Here is a 19266-nt window from a genome sequence, read left to right as displayed (position 1 = left end):
GTCTCACCATCAGCCTACAAAAAAAATAACACCCATTAATTAGCCACCACCTACCTCACACACACTACATTGCAACAAGCCCCCTGTGCCATCACACACACAATACTGTGGCCCTTCATCACAACTACACTGTGCCCCCCCTTATGCTCACACTGCGCCCTCCATGCTTCTCTCCCCCCTTCTTTTCACTCTGTGCCTCTCTCCCCCCTTCTTTATAGCACTGTCCCTGTTTTCTTCCCCTTGCCTCTATGTTTCTTTACTTACCTTTTCTTAGCTTCTTTCTTTTCTTTTGTCTTCTCTTCTTTCTTCTTGCATGGTCCTCTCTGCAGCGCTCCTCACTGACTGTCGGGTGTGACTTGATGACGTCACGCCCGGCAGTCAGTGCGAATGGAGCAGAGAGGAGGGACACCGGCGCCGCGATCACATGAGTATGCTTTTTTTTTCAGCTCCCCCGCCAACGAACGAGACGGACGAGAAGATGGTGGAAAACAGACTGTTGACTCTTTTTAAAAAAAACAAAGAAGCAAAAAGTCAGTAGAATCTGTAACCTTAGATTCTGCAAAACCCAAAGTTTGCCAAACCTCCAACAATCGTTTCAGAAATATGGCGTTGCCTGTTTTCCAACGGGGGGAGGTAAGGCAGCATTCCAAAGGAGGTCTCTGCTAAAATGAACACCAGATCTGCATAAGCCTGGGAAGCCACGCTAGTGGTTTTGTCTTGGCAGTCCCTTTTTCAGCCATAAAGGTGAAATTAAAGTATATAGAAATAGCCAGCAGAAAAATAAATAGTAATGAACAAGTTCAGATAACTCTAATGCTATATGTAATACAGACAGTCTAGTCCCTTACAGATATAGAGCCAAATACACTACACATGTCTAAAAAAAAAATATAGTTAACTTTGTGAGCAGCAGCTGCCAAATGAAGGAGCACAGCAGGAGATAATGACCCACTGCAGCGAAAAATGGCAATGAAGGAGAACACTCCGATACTAGTAAGTTCTCCTCCCATCAGCACATCCAGTAAGTGCACTGTTCTCCGTCTACTCATCACTCTGTCAGAACCTCAGCCCCAGATGTAATCTCCAATAATGGAGGACTGCTGCTGATGCCCTCCCCTTGCAGAGGTGCATCTTCAAGTGAAGAAGTGCTCATTGCCAAAGGGGGGTCTCACTGTAGCGGTTTTCCTTGGTCTTGCCGCTGAAGCTGTTCTCTCCCTGAAGAAGTTGCTCCCTACTTGTTCGAGCTGCTTGTTGACAAGGATGGCGCTTTTAGTTTCCATAACACCATCTCTGCAGCACGCAGAGCACGGTCGCACTGCTGCAAGATAATGCAGAGGAGCTGGCAAATGTCTAGGTAGAGGGAAGCCCAAAGTCTAATATCCGCTGATTAGAGACCAAGCGAGAAGGCATTTAACAGGAAATTCACTTCTTGAGAGTGAACAGTCTGATCTGCATCTAATGTTTTCTGCTCATACACACATACACAAAAGAAAACCAAAAAACAAACAACAAAACAAAAAAAAAAGACAAAAAATTGACATAGGGAAAACAGCCCTAAAAAGACAAAAACAGCCTATCCCTAAGGGCACTTTACTAAAACGGAGGAAGGCTCCAGATGGGAGGGTCATAGTAGAGAAGGAGCTATCCACTTAACAGTTTAAGATTTAAAGTGCTCTTCCTTCAAGTCCATCTAATATATTCTATTGTCACAGTGTCTCCCAAATGCAACAAAGAGAAAACACACCTCATTTTTCATGGGATTGATGCTTTAATGCAGCAATCCCACAAGTTTGTTTTTTAAAAAAGCAAGTGAAGCATGCTTTTCATTTTTCTGATCAGTCCTCCCAGAATTTTTTTTTTTTTTTATATCTCTCTGGGTTTGTGCTCGACTAGCATCTGCCCTCCAGGAAGGATTTTACAGTACAGAAAGAGCTCAGAGAGCTTCTGCTCACTACATCATGTGCCATGTGACTGTGGTTGCTATGGTAGTCACGACACTGGAAATTAAAATGATAAATTAATAGCAGCCTGAAGAAACCAAGGAAAAGCTGTAATTATGAAGCTTCTTAAAAGCGTGCCACATTGATTTATGTTAAAGCAGCAATCCCATGAAAAAAAACAAACAAACAAAAAAAAAACACCTTATTTAAAGTACAGACTATTTACAGAAGAATCTCCCCCTCTTGACCTGGAGAGGCTTAATGGCTTGGGTGATTTATCTTATACTTGCAACCTAAAAATCATTCAAAAGTGAAAGAATGCAATGAGCCTCTGCTAATGAAGACAAAAGCACAATAGTTTTAGACAATAACAAAAGTATCCCTTTGAAAGCCTAATGTATTTTTTTCTCGAAGAGCTTTTGGGAAAAACCCAAATCAGTTGAAATAGTCAAAATGGTTAATAAACTAAGCAATGGTGTCTGGGTCACTACTTACCAATGTTTCCTTCTCTAGGTCTTTTAAAACCTGATTATCACTTTCAAGGCTGGACAGTTCTTGTACAACAATCCTGCGAAAATGATCTAATTTCCGAATACTGTAAGAAACAAATGATGTTAAAAAAACTTTCAGTTGTTCTTACACAGCTACACATGCAATTATATTCTCCTTTATTGCAGCTTACAATCTAAATACCCTAACATACACACACACAGACCGACCGAGAGAGACTAAGGGCAATTTAATAGCAGGCAATTAACCTACTAGTATGTTTTTGGACTGTGGGAAGAAACCGGAGCACCCGGAGGAAACCCACGCAAACACGGGGAGAACATAGAATCTCCACACAGATAAGGCCATGGTCGGGAATTGAACTCATGACCCCAGTGCTGTGAGGCAGAAGTGCTAACCACTAAGCCACCGGTGCTGCCCCAATATATAGGATTTGTAATAGTCATGTAGATGTACCATGGTGTACTGGCACATCATGTAATGAACAGCAACGATGTTATGCAAAGAGGGTGAAGAGGCAATAATCTTAGGCTTTGCATAACAAAATGTAGCATATCATCAGCCTCATTTGGGACCAAGCTCTGATGAAGGCCCAAATTTTGTGTACCCAGGATATAAAGCAGAAAAGCTTTTTTCCTTATCCCCACAGCAACAGAACTCAATCAATTCTCTTCAGCCTAATTACTTACTTGCACCGTTGTATTTGGTTTATTAAATTTGAGACATGCGAGTGTGCCGTTGACAGAACATCCTGAGCCCGAACTCCCATCCTTTTATATCTAGACTGAATGCAGGGGGGAAAGAAAAAAAAATGCTTACTTACTGGATAATTTCAATTAATGGAAAAAAAACAAAATCCCGAAAAAGAGGATTTATGTACTTACGTTAAATCCGTTTCTCTGATTCCGTCTGGGGGACACTGCTTACCATGGGTTGTGGAGGGGAACTTGTGAGTTGGCACCTAACTAGTTAACTTTTAGTACTGCTGGCAGACCCCTCCCCTCTACAATCCCCCTGCCCCTTCCTGTCCAGTTAGTTTTAAAAAGCCCCAGGATAAAAAAGGGCAGTCAAACAAGAGCACACAGAAGAAAACAAAAGGGAGGGATCGCAGTGTCCCCCAGACAGAATCAGAGAAACGGATTTAACGTAAGTACATAAATCCTCTTTTCTCTTTCATCCGGTCTGGGGGACACTGCTTACCATGGGGACGTTCTAAAGCAGCCCCCTAAGGGTGGGACTACTCTGAAAATCCCGCTCGTAAAGCACTACGCGCGAAATCTGCATCAGCTGATGCAAAAACATTAAACTGATAAAATTTTGTAAAGGTGTGGACAGAGGACCAGGTGGCTGCCCTGCAAAGCTGGTCTGCAGAAGCTCCATTCCTTGCTGCCCACGAAGCCCCTACCGATCTGGTGGAATGGGCTGTAAGTCTCTCCGGCACAGGACGGTTAGCCTTTATATATGCTTGTCTGATGGTAGACGTAATCCATCTTGCGATGGATTGTTTTGAGGCTGGCCAGCCTCTCTTATTAGCGTCATTAAGTACAAACAGAGAGTCAGTTCGTCTAATCTGGGAAGTTCTTTTAACATATATGCGGAGAGCCCTAACAACATCTAACTTATCCATAGATTGTTTATCTGAATGGGAAGAAGCTGAAAAGACCGGAACTACAATTTCCTGGTTAAGATGGAAAGCTGACACTACTTTGGGGACAAAGGAAGGAAGGGTCCTTAACACCGCTCTGTCCTCGTGGAAAACCAAATAAGGTTCTCTACAGGACAAGGCTCCTAATTCAGAAACCCTACGAGCAGATGCGATTGCCAAAAGAAAGAGGACCTTCAAGGTCAACCATTTTAAATCTGTCTCCCTCAAGAGCTCAAAATGGAGGCCCCTTGAGCATATCCAGTACCCTGTTGAGATCCCACAGAGCTGTAGAAGGTACATAAGGAGGCTGTATGTGCAAGACTCCTTGAAAAAAAGTTCTAATATCTGGCAAATCAGCTAATTTCATATGAAAAAATACTGAATGTGCCGATACCTGCACCTTTAGGGAACCTAATCTGAGACCTGCTTCCAGGCCCTTTTGAAGAAAAGCTAAAAAGCGAGGAATATGAAAAACGGATGAATTGCATGTCCTGTTATCGCACCACCTAATGTAGGCCTTCCAAATCCTGTGATAGATGCGAGATGTAGCAGGTTTCCTAGCTAATATTAAAGTGTTAACTACGCTGGAAGAAAAACCTCTAGACCTCCAGAGGCTGGCTTCAACAGCCATGCCGTTAAACTGAGCTGAGGTAAACTCTGGTGGTGGAATGGACCCTGTAGAAGACGGTCGTCTCGATGCGGAAGATGGACCCCTGGCCCTTCCACCATTGACAATATGTCTGCGTACCACACTCGGCGCGGCCAAGAGGGAGCAACTAGAATTACCGGCAGACCGGCCTGCCTTACTCGTTTGAGGACGCGAGGAAGCATGGGAATTGGAGGAAATAGGTATCCCATCCTGAACTCCCATGACATCGTCATGACATCCACTGCTACCGCTAGGGCAGGGGTGGGCAAACCAGTCCTCAAGGGCCAACAACAGTTCATGTTTTTAGGATTTCTGTCTGTAGAAACAGCTGGGATAATTACTGACCCAGCCAAATAGATTAACTCAGCTGTGCATGATTAAAGAAATCCTAAAAACATGAACAGTTGATGGCCCTTGAGGACTGGTTTGCCCACCCCTGCGCTAGGGGATCCCTCGTCCTTGCGCAAAACCTTGGAACTTTCCTGTTGTGCCTGGAGGCCATGAGATCTATGTCCGGAAGACCCCACTTCCGAACCAGGGACTGGAAGACTTCCGGGTGGAGTGACCACTCTCCCGGCATCATCTGGTTTCGGCTTAGATAGTCCGCCTCCCAGTTTTCTATTCCTGGAATGAAAACTGCAGATATTGCCGGAACGTTTAACTCCGCCCAAACCAGTATTTGAGCTGCGATATCCATGGCAGCTGCACTCCTGTTTCCTCCCTGCCTGTTGACATATGCCACAGCCGTGGCATTGTCGGACTGAATTCTGACCGGGTGACCCCGAAGAAGGGGCTGAGCTCCCTTGAGGGCCAAGAGAATGGCCTTCAATTCTAATACATTTATAGATAGAGCTGATTCCTGAACCGACCAGCGTCCCTGAAGTCGGAGGTGCAAGACTACCGCCCCCCAACCTTTCAGGCTGGCGTCCGTCGTGGCTATGATCCACGACCATGGAGCGAAGGATCTGCCCACTTTCAGATGATCCTGAACCAGCCACCACTGTAGAGATTCTCTCGCCCTCGGGGATAGGGAGATCCTCTGAAGTTCCAGGTGCAGGTGTGATCCTGACCACTTCGACAGTAGAGCCCACTGGAAACATTGAGAATGGGCCTGACCAAAGGGAATGGTCTCGAAGTAGGCCACCATCTTTCAGAGTAGCCTCATGCATAAATGTATTGAGGGACTTGGGGAAGACAAAACCTGAGAAGTTACAGTCTGAATAGAGCTGATCTTCTCTACTGGGAGAAACACCCTTTGTTTGCTGGTGTCCATGATGAGTCCCAGAAAAACCATGCGCTGACACAGAACCATCTGGGATTTTGCTGAATTTATCAGCCAACCGTGGCCCTCGAGAACCGCTCGGGTGAGGGATAAATGATGAAGTAGACAATCCTCTGAGGAAGCCTTGATGAGTAGGTCGTCCAAATAAGGAACGACCTGAACTCCCTGCAGGTGAAGGCATGCTGCCATTATTGACATAATTTTCGTGAAGACCCTTGGCGCAGTTGAGAGGCCGAAGGGGAGGGCCCGAAAATGGTAGTGAAATGGTCCCACCGAGAATCTGAGAAGAGACTGATGGTGGATCCAAATGGGAACGTGGAGGTATGCGTCCTTTATATCTATGGACGCCATATACTGGTCCTTTTCTAGGCCGTTTATTACTGACCTCAGAGATTCCATCCAAAATCTGTTCACCCTTAAGTGAACATTGAGGCCTTTTAAGTTTAGGATGGGACGAAAGGAGCCGTCCGGCTTCCTGACTAGGAACAGGTTGGAATAGAACCCCCGCCCTTTCTGGCAATCTGGAACTCTGCAGATGACCTTCTGAAGCAGAAGAGAAGCGACACAATCCTGTATAGCCTGTCTTTTTAATGGATCCCGGGGGAGCGGGGTCTGGAAGTAGCGCTGCGGGGCCGGGCCCAACAGGTCTATCCTGTATCCTTCTGAAATGATTTCCCGGATCCAAGGATCTTGGGAGGACTCTGCCAACTGTTCCCAAAATAGAGACAGACGTACCCCCACTGGTGCCCCCTGTGGTACAAGGTGGTCGTCAGGACGCAGGTTTCTCCTGCGCTTAGATGCAAACGAGGATCTCCCCCTAGTGGAGGAGCCTCGAGAATTTAATTGTCTGCCCCTAAAGGACTGTCCCCTATGAGAGGAGGTCCCCCGAAAGGGCTGACGGAAAGAGCTGCCCCGAGAGTTGCGGCTCCTATACGAATATACTGGCAAGGAAGTGCTTTTGCCCCCCCGTTGCCTGTGAAATAAGGGTATCCAATTCCGGGCCAAACAAACCTGCTGCAGAGAATGGAATAGATTCAACGGACCTTTTTGATTCCGCATCACCCTCCCAGGATTTCAGCCATAGCGTTCTTCTTGCAGAAATAGAGGCCTCCTGAATGGAAGAGGAAACCGCCGCTGAGTTCTGGGCTGCCTCGTATAGGTACCCGGAAGCCTCCTTCAAATACAGGGCCAGGGGGAGAAGTTCTGAGTCCTGTAAGGCCTCTGCCAGCTGGTCTGCCCATGCTTCCATGGGTCTAGCCACCCAAGCTGAGGCAAATGTAGGTCTGAAAGAGGAACCCGCAGCCGCAAAAATGGATTTTAGCTGGGATTCAACCTTGCGGTCATTGGCGTCCGGAAGGGACGCTGAACCAGGAGCTGGGAGTAAGGTATGCTTTGCCAAACGGGCAATAGGGCTATCTACCTTGGGAATAGTCTCCCAGCGAACTACCTCTTCCTCCTGTAAGGGATACAGGGAAGAGAATCTCCTAGGAATAGAAAACCTTCTTTCAGGCTGTTTCCATGCCCCTTCGGCAATAACCAGAAGAAGGGGGAAAATGTCTGGCCTCTCTCTTATCCTTCTTAAAGAGGCTTCTGTCTCTGGGGGCAAGATCCTCCGGCTCAGGGAGGTCCAACGCCTGTCTAACCGCTAAAACCAAATCATTAACAAATTGTTTTTTTGGGATTGTCTTCCTGTTGCAATTGGTGTAATTGGTCAGGATCTGAATAAATTTCCCCCTCTTCCTCAGAGCCTTCTTCAGAGTCTGATAGGACCATAAGGGGATTTACGGATCTAGGTCTCCTTTTAGCAGGCGGGGTATTAGCGGTATCAAGCAACTGGTTTAGCTTGTTCAAGCCCTTTAAAAAGGCCGTAGACCATGCCGGGTCTGTAAGAACAGGGGCTGGGTCAGGCTGCAATGAGGAAGGTCCTGGCAAACCCGCTGCACTCGAACCTGAGAAAGCTGGGAGGTCTGACTGTGGGTTAGCATTATTAGCTACCGAAGTTGCTACAGTAGATAACAACTCATTAGACTGAAAAACCATCTGAGCTAAAGGAGGAAACCGACTGTGTCAGGGAGGCCACCCAGGCCGGTTCCTCCGTCGGTGGGGCTGAAAGCTGCTGGGTATGTGCAGTGGGAACCCCTGCTTCGCATGCAGAGCAGAGCGCCAAAGGGTCCTTCTGGCCACACGGTAATTTTACATGACACTTTGAGCATGTGAAGTATTTAGCCATGGGGCCCTTTCCCTTATCTGTCATTCTTATAAGGAAGGCACACCAAACACACAGAGTAAAATATGACTCTAGCTGAGCACCGAGAGGAAATGGAGAGAGAGATAGAGAGAGCAAGTATATATATATATTTATATAAATGTGGAGGAACAGATATAAAAAACAAGTAATCAACAGATCTTTTATAAAAGTTGTACTTGTAAAAATAATACCACCAATATATATAAACCAGTAGGAGACTATAGTGTAAATCCTACTAGCCCAGTTATTAAAAACATTAGAAAGTGTGTAATAAAGGTGATACTTAGCCAATAGGCCACAAAAGGGGAGAAGTCCAACAGCAGTTTGCCCTGTGCCTGCTTCCTCCGTTCTGTTCCTCTTCCCGGGCTTCTCTTGGCGCCAGAAGGCTGGGAAAGACCATTTCTCTCTGGAAGGAAGGGGGAACTCTATGCTGTAGCTCCCTCCCCTTCAGTAACTGCTGCTTTTCAGCTGTATCAAAAAATGAACTGTAGCCTGCTTTTAAAAGCTGCAGGCGTGGCAGAGTAGTGGAGACCTCTAGGACAGAGGTCTCCGCAGCGATAGCTACCCGGCGCCCCCCTCCTATGTATGAGGGGGGAATCGTGGTATAGACCCCTCTTCTCCTCTCCGTCTAGCGATGGCTGTAAAAAACAAAACAAAATGGCCGCCGGCGTCTGTCCGTTGCCGATAACCGGCACTCTCTGCCTGTAATGGCAGCGCCGGGTATCGGGGAGGCTGGAGGAGTGACAGCGGTCCGTTGAGACCGCTTGTTCACTCCTCAATCAGGCACCTCTAGTCTCTCCAATCTATACCAGTGAGCGCCGCTGGCGCTCATCTGGCAAAGGGACGCCTGCGCCGCTGAAGCTGTGAGTGTGTTCTCTATAGTAGAACACACTCCAGCGCTGCCACTGCTGAAAGAAAAAACCTAGAAAAAAGAAATAAAATAAAGTAAATCTATTAAATTTATCCTAAGTACTAAAACACTGCCCCAACTCCAGGGCACCTAAAAAAAACAGGACAGGAAAGGGCAGGGGGATTGTAGAGGGGAGAGGTCTGCCAGCAGTACTAAAAGTTAACTAGTTAGGTGCCAAATCCCAAGCTCCCCTCCACAACCCCTGGTAAGCAGTGTCCCCCAGACCGGATGAAAGAGAAAACTATGTATGCTGTGAAAAACAAAAAAAAACAAAAAACAAAAAAGTGATAATTCAATTTGAAAGACATAGAAAATAAAAATATCTCTATATCTATCTATGTCTATATATAATATATCTCTAGCTCTACATATCTTTATCCACACACACACACACACATATATACTTCGATCATGAAAAGAAAAAATTAAACTATTTTGAGTACATTAAAATACGAATGTATGCCATGGTTGGGAAACTAAAGTGTAGTCTGAAATCTATCTGGGACAAACATATACTCTTTGCTGTTCTTGATATTGCCCTCCATAAGCTCATACCACAAGTAAATCTGTGACTTCTCAGCAATTTCTAAATTACAATTCCCAGAAAGGCCACTTTATGTTGTTAGTGGTAACTCAATACCAGACAGAGAACCATAAGCACTCTCAATCTATTATGTTAGTTACAGGTAGCTATGTGGGATCTCTTTGCTCTAGTTAACTATAACAACTTACTCATCAAGACCAATATTCAAAAAGGTATAAATTCTATTTCTTTATTGTTATCCTGAATTTCTATAATTAAACGGGATTTCCGCATTTGAGGTTGCAGAAACTTATTGCATCCACCACATTGGACCCAGAGACACTCTTGCAGTAGACACTATATCAGGCAGTCTTTATGGTTCCTGTGATCGCAGCCCACCAGGTCAGGGATGTTTCAATTATTTGGTCAGGCTTGTTTAATGGGGATTCCCAAGATGTTTCATGATCAAAAGATACAAATTCTGAATGGATAGAATTCAAATGAAATAACACTTGCATATTAGAAACATATTGAAAATTGGCAATTAAATAAAATTAGTTTACCATAATTTTACTATTAAGGTCTTCGGTGAAGCTTTCAAAAGAGGAAAGGAAGCTGCATCCTGCATCCATTGTGTGGGAATCTGGTTGAAAAACATCATCTTTCAGATCTTCTGAAACTTCAGCAACAAAAATATAAAAAATTATATTAGGCCTTAACACACCTAAAAAAAATATAATACACCCTTAATACGCATACAGTGTTCTCAATTATTAGCATATTGAGTCTTACAGTATCTCTTGAAAAAATAGATCAAAATATTGTCTATGCGATTTGTGTGGTTCCAAAGCACAAGCAATTTATTTAGCAAAAGAAGAACAGTTCAATAAATAAATACAGCCGATACATACACTGCGCTGTGCTCTGCTGGATTCAGCTATACAGTTATTCAATCCTGAAGTCTGTGGTCAAAGTGACTGCAAGCGGATTCCAGAGAGTAATAATAAATAAATATAAAATTATATATATATATATATATATATATATATATATATATATATATATATATATATATATATACACATATATATACATACATATATATATATATACATATATATACATACATATATATATACATACATATATATATATATATACATATATATATATATATATACATATATATATATATATATATATATATATATATATATATATATATATATACATATATATATATATACATATACATATATACATATACATATATATATATATATATATATATATATATATATATATATATATATATACACATATACATATACATATACATACACACACACATATATACATACATACATACACACACATACACATTTGGTGTTACAGTAAATACAATACAGATGACTTGGCATGTTTCCATAGGATCAGGCTTCAGAAAGGTCCAGTGTAATGCAGTCCATAGGTCAGTTCAAACAAAACCATCCAAAGGTGAGGGTCAGCTCTCCGGAAGATGCATACTTAATCTCCCCGCCAAGAACTAGTTTAAACTGGTCTATTACCATTACACAGACAATACCATTCCAATAATTTATTCCCCATTATCCATAACTAGCATAAGCAAGGTGCGATCCTTTCGGCGATAGAACCTGACGTCTGTGAATAAATAGGGGATTAGAATGATATCAGACATGATGTTTCCTGTGACCTGAACCTTAGATCTCACTGAAGTACATATAACCTTATAATAATATTTAACTATAAACTAAATAACATCTGTTCATAAATGACTGTGGATTGGAACTATTATAAAGATGAACTATATGCAAGTGAATGTGTAAGTGCGAGTGTATGCGTGCGTTATTTATCGTGCGATTGCGCTATGACACGCGGCGTACTGATCGCAATCACACGGTAAAACAATATCAATCAATATACTTTCTTTCATCCAATTATTCTACTTTGACAGATTAAAAGCAAACATTTTAAAAAAAATATCCGTTTATCTGCAGGAGAAATGCGTTTTTCCAGATTTTAGCAATGTTTCGAAAAAACAGTAAAGGAGCATAAAACTGCTTGTGCGGTTACATTTCCATTCATGCTCTGTGTATTCACGACAAAGAATATTTATATAGCCTCTGGATCAATGATTATCCATTTATAAAAATACCTTTAGGTGTGCAAGATTTGTTGTTTACACAGATCAAGGACTCAATTTTTTTTTCTTTTTAGCCATGTCCTTCCTAGTTGCAATCATTGTGCAGTTGAATATATAGTCTGTAGAGTGTACATAGCTTATAATATAACCTCTAGTTTATAGTATATATAATATGACATTGTAGGCCTGAATAACTGACCATGCATTAACCTACTGGTGACTGCGCGACTTAATTCCCCACTACATTACCAGTTAGTAATAATTTTTTCATTGATTAGGAAACTGCTGGTGTTTTTTTTTTTTTTTTTATTAATTTAATTTCTTTGAGACACTCCACAGCAGCCATAAAAAAATGGGTAAACTCCCTAGTCAGCTGATTGAAAACAGAAAAGAGACATAATCCTGCAAAGTATATAGTGTAACACCCTACTTCCCCTGGTGTCTTTGAGAAACATCCCAAACTGTTCCTGAAACATTTTACACAGACAATATGAATGGGAATATTCGGCTACCATGTAGGAAATAAAATGAACTGTAATAATTCTCTAATTTCCTTATCACCTCAATGGAAGTCATAACAAGTGGGACAAACCCACGCAACACATGAATAAAAATAAATGGTGGACCTGGCAAAACAAATACTGAGTGTCAAGTGAAAATATTTTCATTGAATAACTTATTGAAAAATTTTCCTTCCAAACGGCATCAGCAAAAGATATCAATTCACACCTTTATCAGACATTATCTTCTCTATACGATTACTACTCTCTGCTGCATTGCAGAGACCTGAGCCCTGCAGGCCTAGCTCGTTGGGACCACCTTTGTAAATTGGGCTCTTAGAATTTCCAAAGCCACACATCCGTTGCGCTCATAAGCCTGTGCATAGGACTCTCTAATCCATCTTTCAAGAGTATGCTTGGATGGAGTGTATGCTTGTCAAGTTCCTACAGTAAGGACAAATAATTGATCAATGTTTCTCTGTTCATTCTGGAGAGGTTAACCAAAGTGTATATGTGATCTTTCCTTTTTGTCATTAGTTGGTTGTGGGCAGCGAGATTGATGTATAATCTCCTGATTTATATGAAAAGTGGAAACTCCCTTGTGTTGGAAAGTAGGATTAGTATGTAAATCCCTAGAGACTGATGCATTAGGGCATGCAAAATTAATGTATTGTGCGTTTGTTTTTGTTAAAAATGTCCATATTCTACAAGCTGCTCTGAAGAAACGTCTATTGTTGAATACGGGTATAGGTACACGCTACATTTACGGCACTTGCTGTATTGAGATAGACAACACACTGCAGGACATATGTGAAATATAAAATGCCAAAAGAAAGCAAAAAATAGAAAAAAGTTCCGTTATTGTCACCTTTTAATAATATAGTATTAAATGAACAAAATAAAAATTTAAAACAAGGGGGAAGGGGGGTGCAAACATCCAGACAGGAATATGAACTTTTTTTTTTTTTGCAATGACTAATTTCCTGAATGGATGAGAGATCTTCTGAGATAATCTTTAGTCTTTGTCTACCATTACATTGTCTCCTGTTCCTAGACTGCTGGCGTGCAGCCGCTTTTAGTTCTGTAGGGATGTCAGACGACCCAGCTGAAAGTTTCTCATATGCTACCTTATCCAGGGAGCCAAAGAGTGACTTCTCTTCTTTTGAGAGCAGTCTAGCAAACTACTAGTACCTTGATGACTCTCTTAAATTATAAGATATGCCCATGGTAATACTTTCAATCATTGGATCAAGTTTATCATGAAAGAGAAAGTGATTATTGGACCGCTACCCAAGAATGCAGCCAGAGCAAGCTCCTAGTGACCACAGATAAAGCCATGTTTGTAACAGAAAGGGTAATTGTGTCTAGTGAAGTTTCACATAGGAAATCAATTGTTCTTTTCTGTTACATCAATGCCTTTAATAGACATGGAGGTGAATGTATCAAGCTTAGAGTTTCCGACAGGTTTGAAAAGTGGAGATGTTGCCTAGAAGAACCATTCAGATTCTAGCTATCATTTTGTAGAATACTAAATAAATAACTAGAATCTGATTGGTTGCTAAAGGCAACATTTCTTTTCAAACAGGCAGCTCAATACATTTACCCCATGGTCTGTTCACTTTCTCGTACATGATTATGTTGGCGGTAGTCACGTATTGCTCTCATTTATACAGAATTTAATTCCACAAACTGTTCAGTAGGCTGGGAAGTGGGTCTTTTGGGCTGAGGAGCACAATCTGTACATAAAGTCCCATCAAAATGTTCTGAAAAATGTGTCATATGCTCCACAAACACGTAATGAGATTTGCTATTTCTCTTTCCTTCCAAAGGTTCTGAAATACTACTGAGAGGAAGAATACCTGTTGACTAATAAATACGTAGAAAGCACCCCTAACTAAAGGGTTTACGTGAAAAGGGTGTTCAGCTTTTTGGGATGGGGTCAAGCTCCATAAAAGCAGAATATTCAGCAGACAGTACTCTAGTGGTGTATGGAACAGTAGACCATTTTGAGCTGAACCCCATGCTGTTTTGGGCCTCAGGCCAGCCTATGACCTGTGAACTCATGTTCATGACCTCTGAACCAGAAGGAAAATGCCCAGAAGCCAGGCCAAGCATTGCTACACGACTGTAGCAACTAATGTACTCAGGGAAGTCACCCCTGCCCTTGTTTGTCCAACTGGAGGTACGTCGCAGATCCACAGGGAAAAAGGTAGGCCCCCAAAACAACAACTTCTACAGCATACTTACACACTGCTTACTCAGCTTAGACAGGTAAGACACCAGTCGAAGGAAGAGTCATAATGTATACCTTTTGGGGGGTTTGTTTTTCCTGGCTATGCAGCTGACAAGGGAGTTAACCCATTTGTAATGGCTGCCATGGATTTTCCTTTTCCAATTGTACGTCATCCTTCTGACATACATAACTGGTCACTTCTGTTATTAAATAAAGGAAAATATGGCTGGAACCAAGTTTCATTACTTATACATATTTCTTTGGCTGAATTGTTGCCAAATGGTTTCTCTATTACATTTACAATTATTTGTAAATATGGCTAAATATCAGCTGTCATTTATTTTCATTTGCAAACATTGGTGAGCAAACTGGTGAATTTATATTGACCTATACAGAGCTACTGATCTGGTGATCCTTTTTTTATGATCATTTAACAAAATTATCCAAAAATAAGAAAAAGTTTCATTAGGACACAATGTTGCACATACAACAAGCATTAAGTTACTTTTTTTTTTTTTTTTTTACTTTCATGGTAATTTAAAAAAGGATTCTATTTCTTTCACCACCATGTTTTTCTATTAATGACTCAGTCATGTATGGCAAAGTGTTTCAAAGCACTCAAACACATTATTTTCATTGATTTGATTAAGTCTTTAGTTCCATTTATTTAAATCATAAAGAACTTATGATTTAAATACATTGAAGTAGGTATTTCTTAACCCTTTCACTGCCAGGAGTCTGTGCTACATTTTCGCCGGGATTTCATCAGGAAGCATAAAAGTTTACAAATAGCTAAAAATTTGGGACAGGATTCTCTTTTAACAGAGGACAAGAAATTGCCAATACTATAGATACTTTTTTTTTTTTCCTCATTTGTTACCCAGTTTAAACCTACTGATAAAAAAAAAAATCAAAAAGATTGTAGGATAGCACTGGCACCTACTTCATTTAGACCCAATACTATCATGATATATTCCTTGTAGACCTAATATGGGTTTTAAAAGGGCTACAACTTTAAAAAAAAAAACCATTCATATCACCCAGTATACTGGGAACTAGATCATCATCAGCTATTTATATAGTGCCACTAATTCCACACCGCTGACTCACATCAGTGCCTGCTTATTTGGAGCTTACAGTCTAAATTCCCTGAGATACACACACACACACACAAGGGTCAATTTTGACAGCAGCCAATTAACCTACTAGTATGTTTTTGGTGTGTGGGAGAAAACCGGAGCACCCAGAGGAAACCCACGCAAACAGGAAGAGAACATACAAACTCTACACAGATAAGGCCATGGTCAGGAATTGAACTCATGACCCCAGTGCTGTGAGGCAGAAGCGCTAACTAGTAAGCCACTCTGAGAAAAGCACCACACATTAAAGGCTTTTTGAAGAAAGCCCTGTGGGTAATGTAGTTTGTAGATTCTGCCATAGTAAAAATGCACATTTTGTTTATTGCATTAATAAAGAAAAAGATAACTATCAGCATATTATTGAACTGTAACACCACAATCATTATCTACAGGTTACAGTGCAACTGTGGGCTAAAATAATTTGGGAAAACAAAGAGTCCTCTATAAATTAGAATGCTGGAGCACATTAGGAATGCAAGGTAGAAAATTAAAATAAATTGTGTTTCCAGCCTTCTTGGTAGGACATGTAATGTCACAGACTTAGGCCAATATACAACATGTACACAGTTCTCCAGTTGGACTGCAGTTAAGCAAGACATCCCATAAAATTTTAACTGGATAGGGATGTAGTCAGGCTTCAATGCAGAGAAACACAGCTAAAGAGCCTGAAATATGGCGAAAACGCACAATATATATTGCAGATGTTTCCAGAAAATGCAGTATGGTACAAACTGGATGGTGTAGATATAGAACAAGGATTGCAGGGAAATGCAGAAAGCAAATAACAGGAACACAGCTGATGCAGCCAAACAGGTAGTTTGTAGAAATCCCAGGGAACAAGCGAACCAGGAGCACAACAGGGGACAGCAGAGCAACATACAACAATGACCAGCAAGGTATATTGGGAGTGGCAGGTATAAATAGAGACAATCAGGTGCTGGTGATTAATTAGTGCAGCAAGGTACTTCTAGTAGTAGGAAGAAACAAGCACAACAACAACAGCACCTCTGGTATATAAGAGATACTGCGGGAGAACATTCAATGAACACAAGAATAAAGTCCAATAAATCCCAGAGGCAGGAGCTGCTGAGATGAAGCAGCAGCCTGACGATGCTGGAAAGGAAACGAGGCAGATCCTGACAGATGATTTGAGTGGGACACATAGGGTATATTTCTGGTGGGATTCTACAGGGACAGAAACCTTTGGTGCACACAATAGAACATTTCTCCAGAGATTTGTACCATAACCCAATATCATTGGTACCTTGAATGGCCTTTATAATTTTATGTCCTTCATGTCCTCTTCATTGTGTGATGGACCATAGCTAAGGAGTGGTTAAATGCAGTTCTACCATTTCCTATTGTAAGTAGAAATCATCTGATAATTCTCTAGCTAAAACAGACATTTATAGTCATCATGGAGCTATTCTTTAAGAAAATCAAACAAACGTAGGGGTTGTGGGAGGCTATATGGGCTTTTATTTCTTTCTCGGCACCCTGCATTTAACATCTCAGATATAAAGATGTAGTTGATTTCTGGCAATACTCATTTCATAACTAATGTTTTGTATTGATGTGAAATGTTTCCTCTATACCTTCCCGATCTACATAATCTTCTTACCGCTTCTGTCTATGTCCCCCATCCTATTTCCCATTTTTATTTAGCGAGATGGTCCTTATAAAACATTTAATTTAGGTGAAATAGGTTTGCGGATGGAAACAATGTAGGTTTTCCTAGGCAGAAGAGCCAAATAGTGCTTAAAACATGTTCTTTACGTCTTCACATTACAGCAAAACCCAGTTTTCCCTAGATATTTAGAGCCGTGTTAATAAATACATAAACCTCTTTTCCATTTACCATTTTTTCTCTCACTTGAACTGAAAAGTTTACGTGGTTTTAAGCTGAAATCTCCATGGTCTTCACTGCTTGATCGCTTTCTTTTTTTCTTTAAATCCTCAACTATGTCCGAGGTATTTAGCCCCTTCAGAAGAACTGAGAGACATGGAATTAAGAGGAAAAGAAATTATTGTAAAATCATAAGAACACATTTCCTATAGTTATAAAAATGTTACAATACTGTTACAGATGCAATCAAGCCTGCATCAATAGCGGCTTTCCATTTAAATATGCCTTTGACATTCATTATAGTTCAATGAATACGGCTAGGTAAAACAGATTAAGCAAGCGTGCATAAAAGCACTGTGTTTAATGTAACAGACTTCAGAATTAATAACTGCATTGATACTGGATATAGCCAGCAGTCCTGAAACTCTGTTCATTGGATAAGTGAATTTTTAGAATCGAAGAGTTTGTAAAGTTAAAACTCGTAACAGAATTTTCATGATAATGATAGACCAAAGAATTTCTTTCCTTTTGGTATTGTAGAGTGCTGGGCATCAACAGTGGAGCCACAAATGCTGAACCAGAGATTTTGCATGCTTACAGAGCTCAAGAACATTCACAAGTCAATAACTTAAACAATACACAACAAGCTAAATGTTTGCCACACTAGAAAAGGTCAGCCTGTACAGACATGCATATTGAAGGAATAGGAAATAAAAATGAAATATACCCATCTGGTCTTCCTTGCTTTCTGTGGCAATTTTGCTGGCAGTGTCACTATTAGAAGCCTGCTTTGACACACACACAAAAAAAAAATATTCAAAACCTCGAACTGATAGAACCCTACCCCCCCCCCCCAAAAAAAAACAAAACAAACAAGACACAAACACATACACAATATTAGGCAGGTGGTGTTAAATGTTGTGGCTGATCGGTGTGTGTGTAAGTCCCCCCTCGCCAATACAGCTCTGACCCACCAAGGCACAAACTTTACAAGACCTCTTAAGGTGTCCTGTGGTATCTGTCAATGTTAGCAGCAGATGCTTTAAGTCCTGTAAGCTACGGGGTGGGGCCTCCATAGCTCGGACTTGTTTTTCCAGCACATCCCACAGATGCTTGACCGAAATGAGATCTGGGGAATATGGAGGCCAAATCAACACCTTGAACTCTGTCATGTTCCTCAAATTATTCCTGAACAATTTTTGCAGTGTGGCAGGGTGCATTATCCTGTTGAAAGAGACCACGGCTATCAGGGAACACAGTTGCTATAAATAGGTATATTTGGTCTGCAACAATGTTTAGGTAGGTGGAACGTATCAAAGTAAAATCCACATGAATGCCAGGAGCCAAGGTTTCCTAGCAAAACATTGAACAGAGCATCACACTGCCTCACTCTGCGACTTTGCCTTTTTCCCAGAGCATCCTGGTGCCATCTCTTTACTCAGGTAAACAATGCACATGGCTGTCTACATGACGTACAATAAAACGTGATTCTTCAGAATAGGCCACCTTCTTCCATTGCTCCATGGTCCAGTTCTGGCACTCAGGTGCCCATTGTAGATGATTTCGGCAGTGGACAGGGCACTTTGACTGGTCTGCCGCTACGGACCCCCATACTCAGCAAGATGCGATGCACTTTGTGTTTTGACCCCTTTCTAGCATAACTAGCATTACATTTGT

General features: G+C 41.4%; 1 protein-coding gene across 2 annotated transcripts in view; it reads right to left on the bottom strand.

Annotated features, from left to right (window-relative positions):
• The window catches only part of LOC142157776 (synaptonemal complex protein 2-like), a 195751-nt gene that overhangs the window by 18665 nt on the left and 157820 nt on the right, over positions 1–19266 (bottom strand). Inside the window, exons 25-29 of one of the 2 annotated variants that reach the window (XM_075211319.1) lie at positions 18317–18377; positions 17602–17736; positions 10271–10386; positions 3140–3234; positions 2436–2535 (exon numbers count right to left, since the gene is read on the bottom strand). In XM_075211319.1, the coding sequence (XP_075067420.1) occupies positions 2436–2535; positions 3140–3234; positions 10271–10386; positions 17602–17736; positions 18317–18377 (507 nt within the window). The remainder of the gene's footprint in view (positions 1–2435; positions 2536–3139; positions 3235–10270; positions 10387–17601; positions 17737–18316; positions 18378–19266) is intronic. The other variant, XM_075211320.1, reaches the window with a different exon arrangement.

Source organism: Mixophyes fleayi, chromosome 5 (genome assembly GCF_038048845.1).
Source record: "Mixophyes fleayi isolate aMixFle1 chromosome 5, aMixFle1.hap1, whole genome shotgun sequence".
NCBI lineage: Eukaryota > Metazoa > Chordata > Amphibia > Anura > Limnodynastidae > Mixophyes > Mixophyes fleayi.
This window is presented reverse-complemented; position numbering and strand designations above follow the sequence as displayed.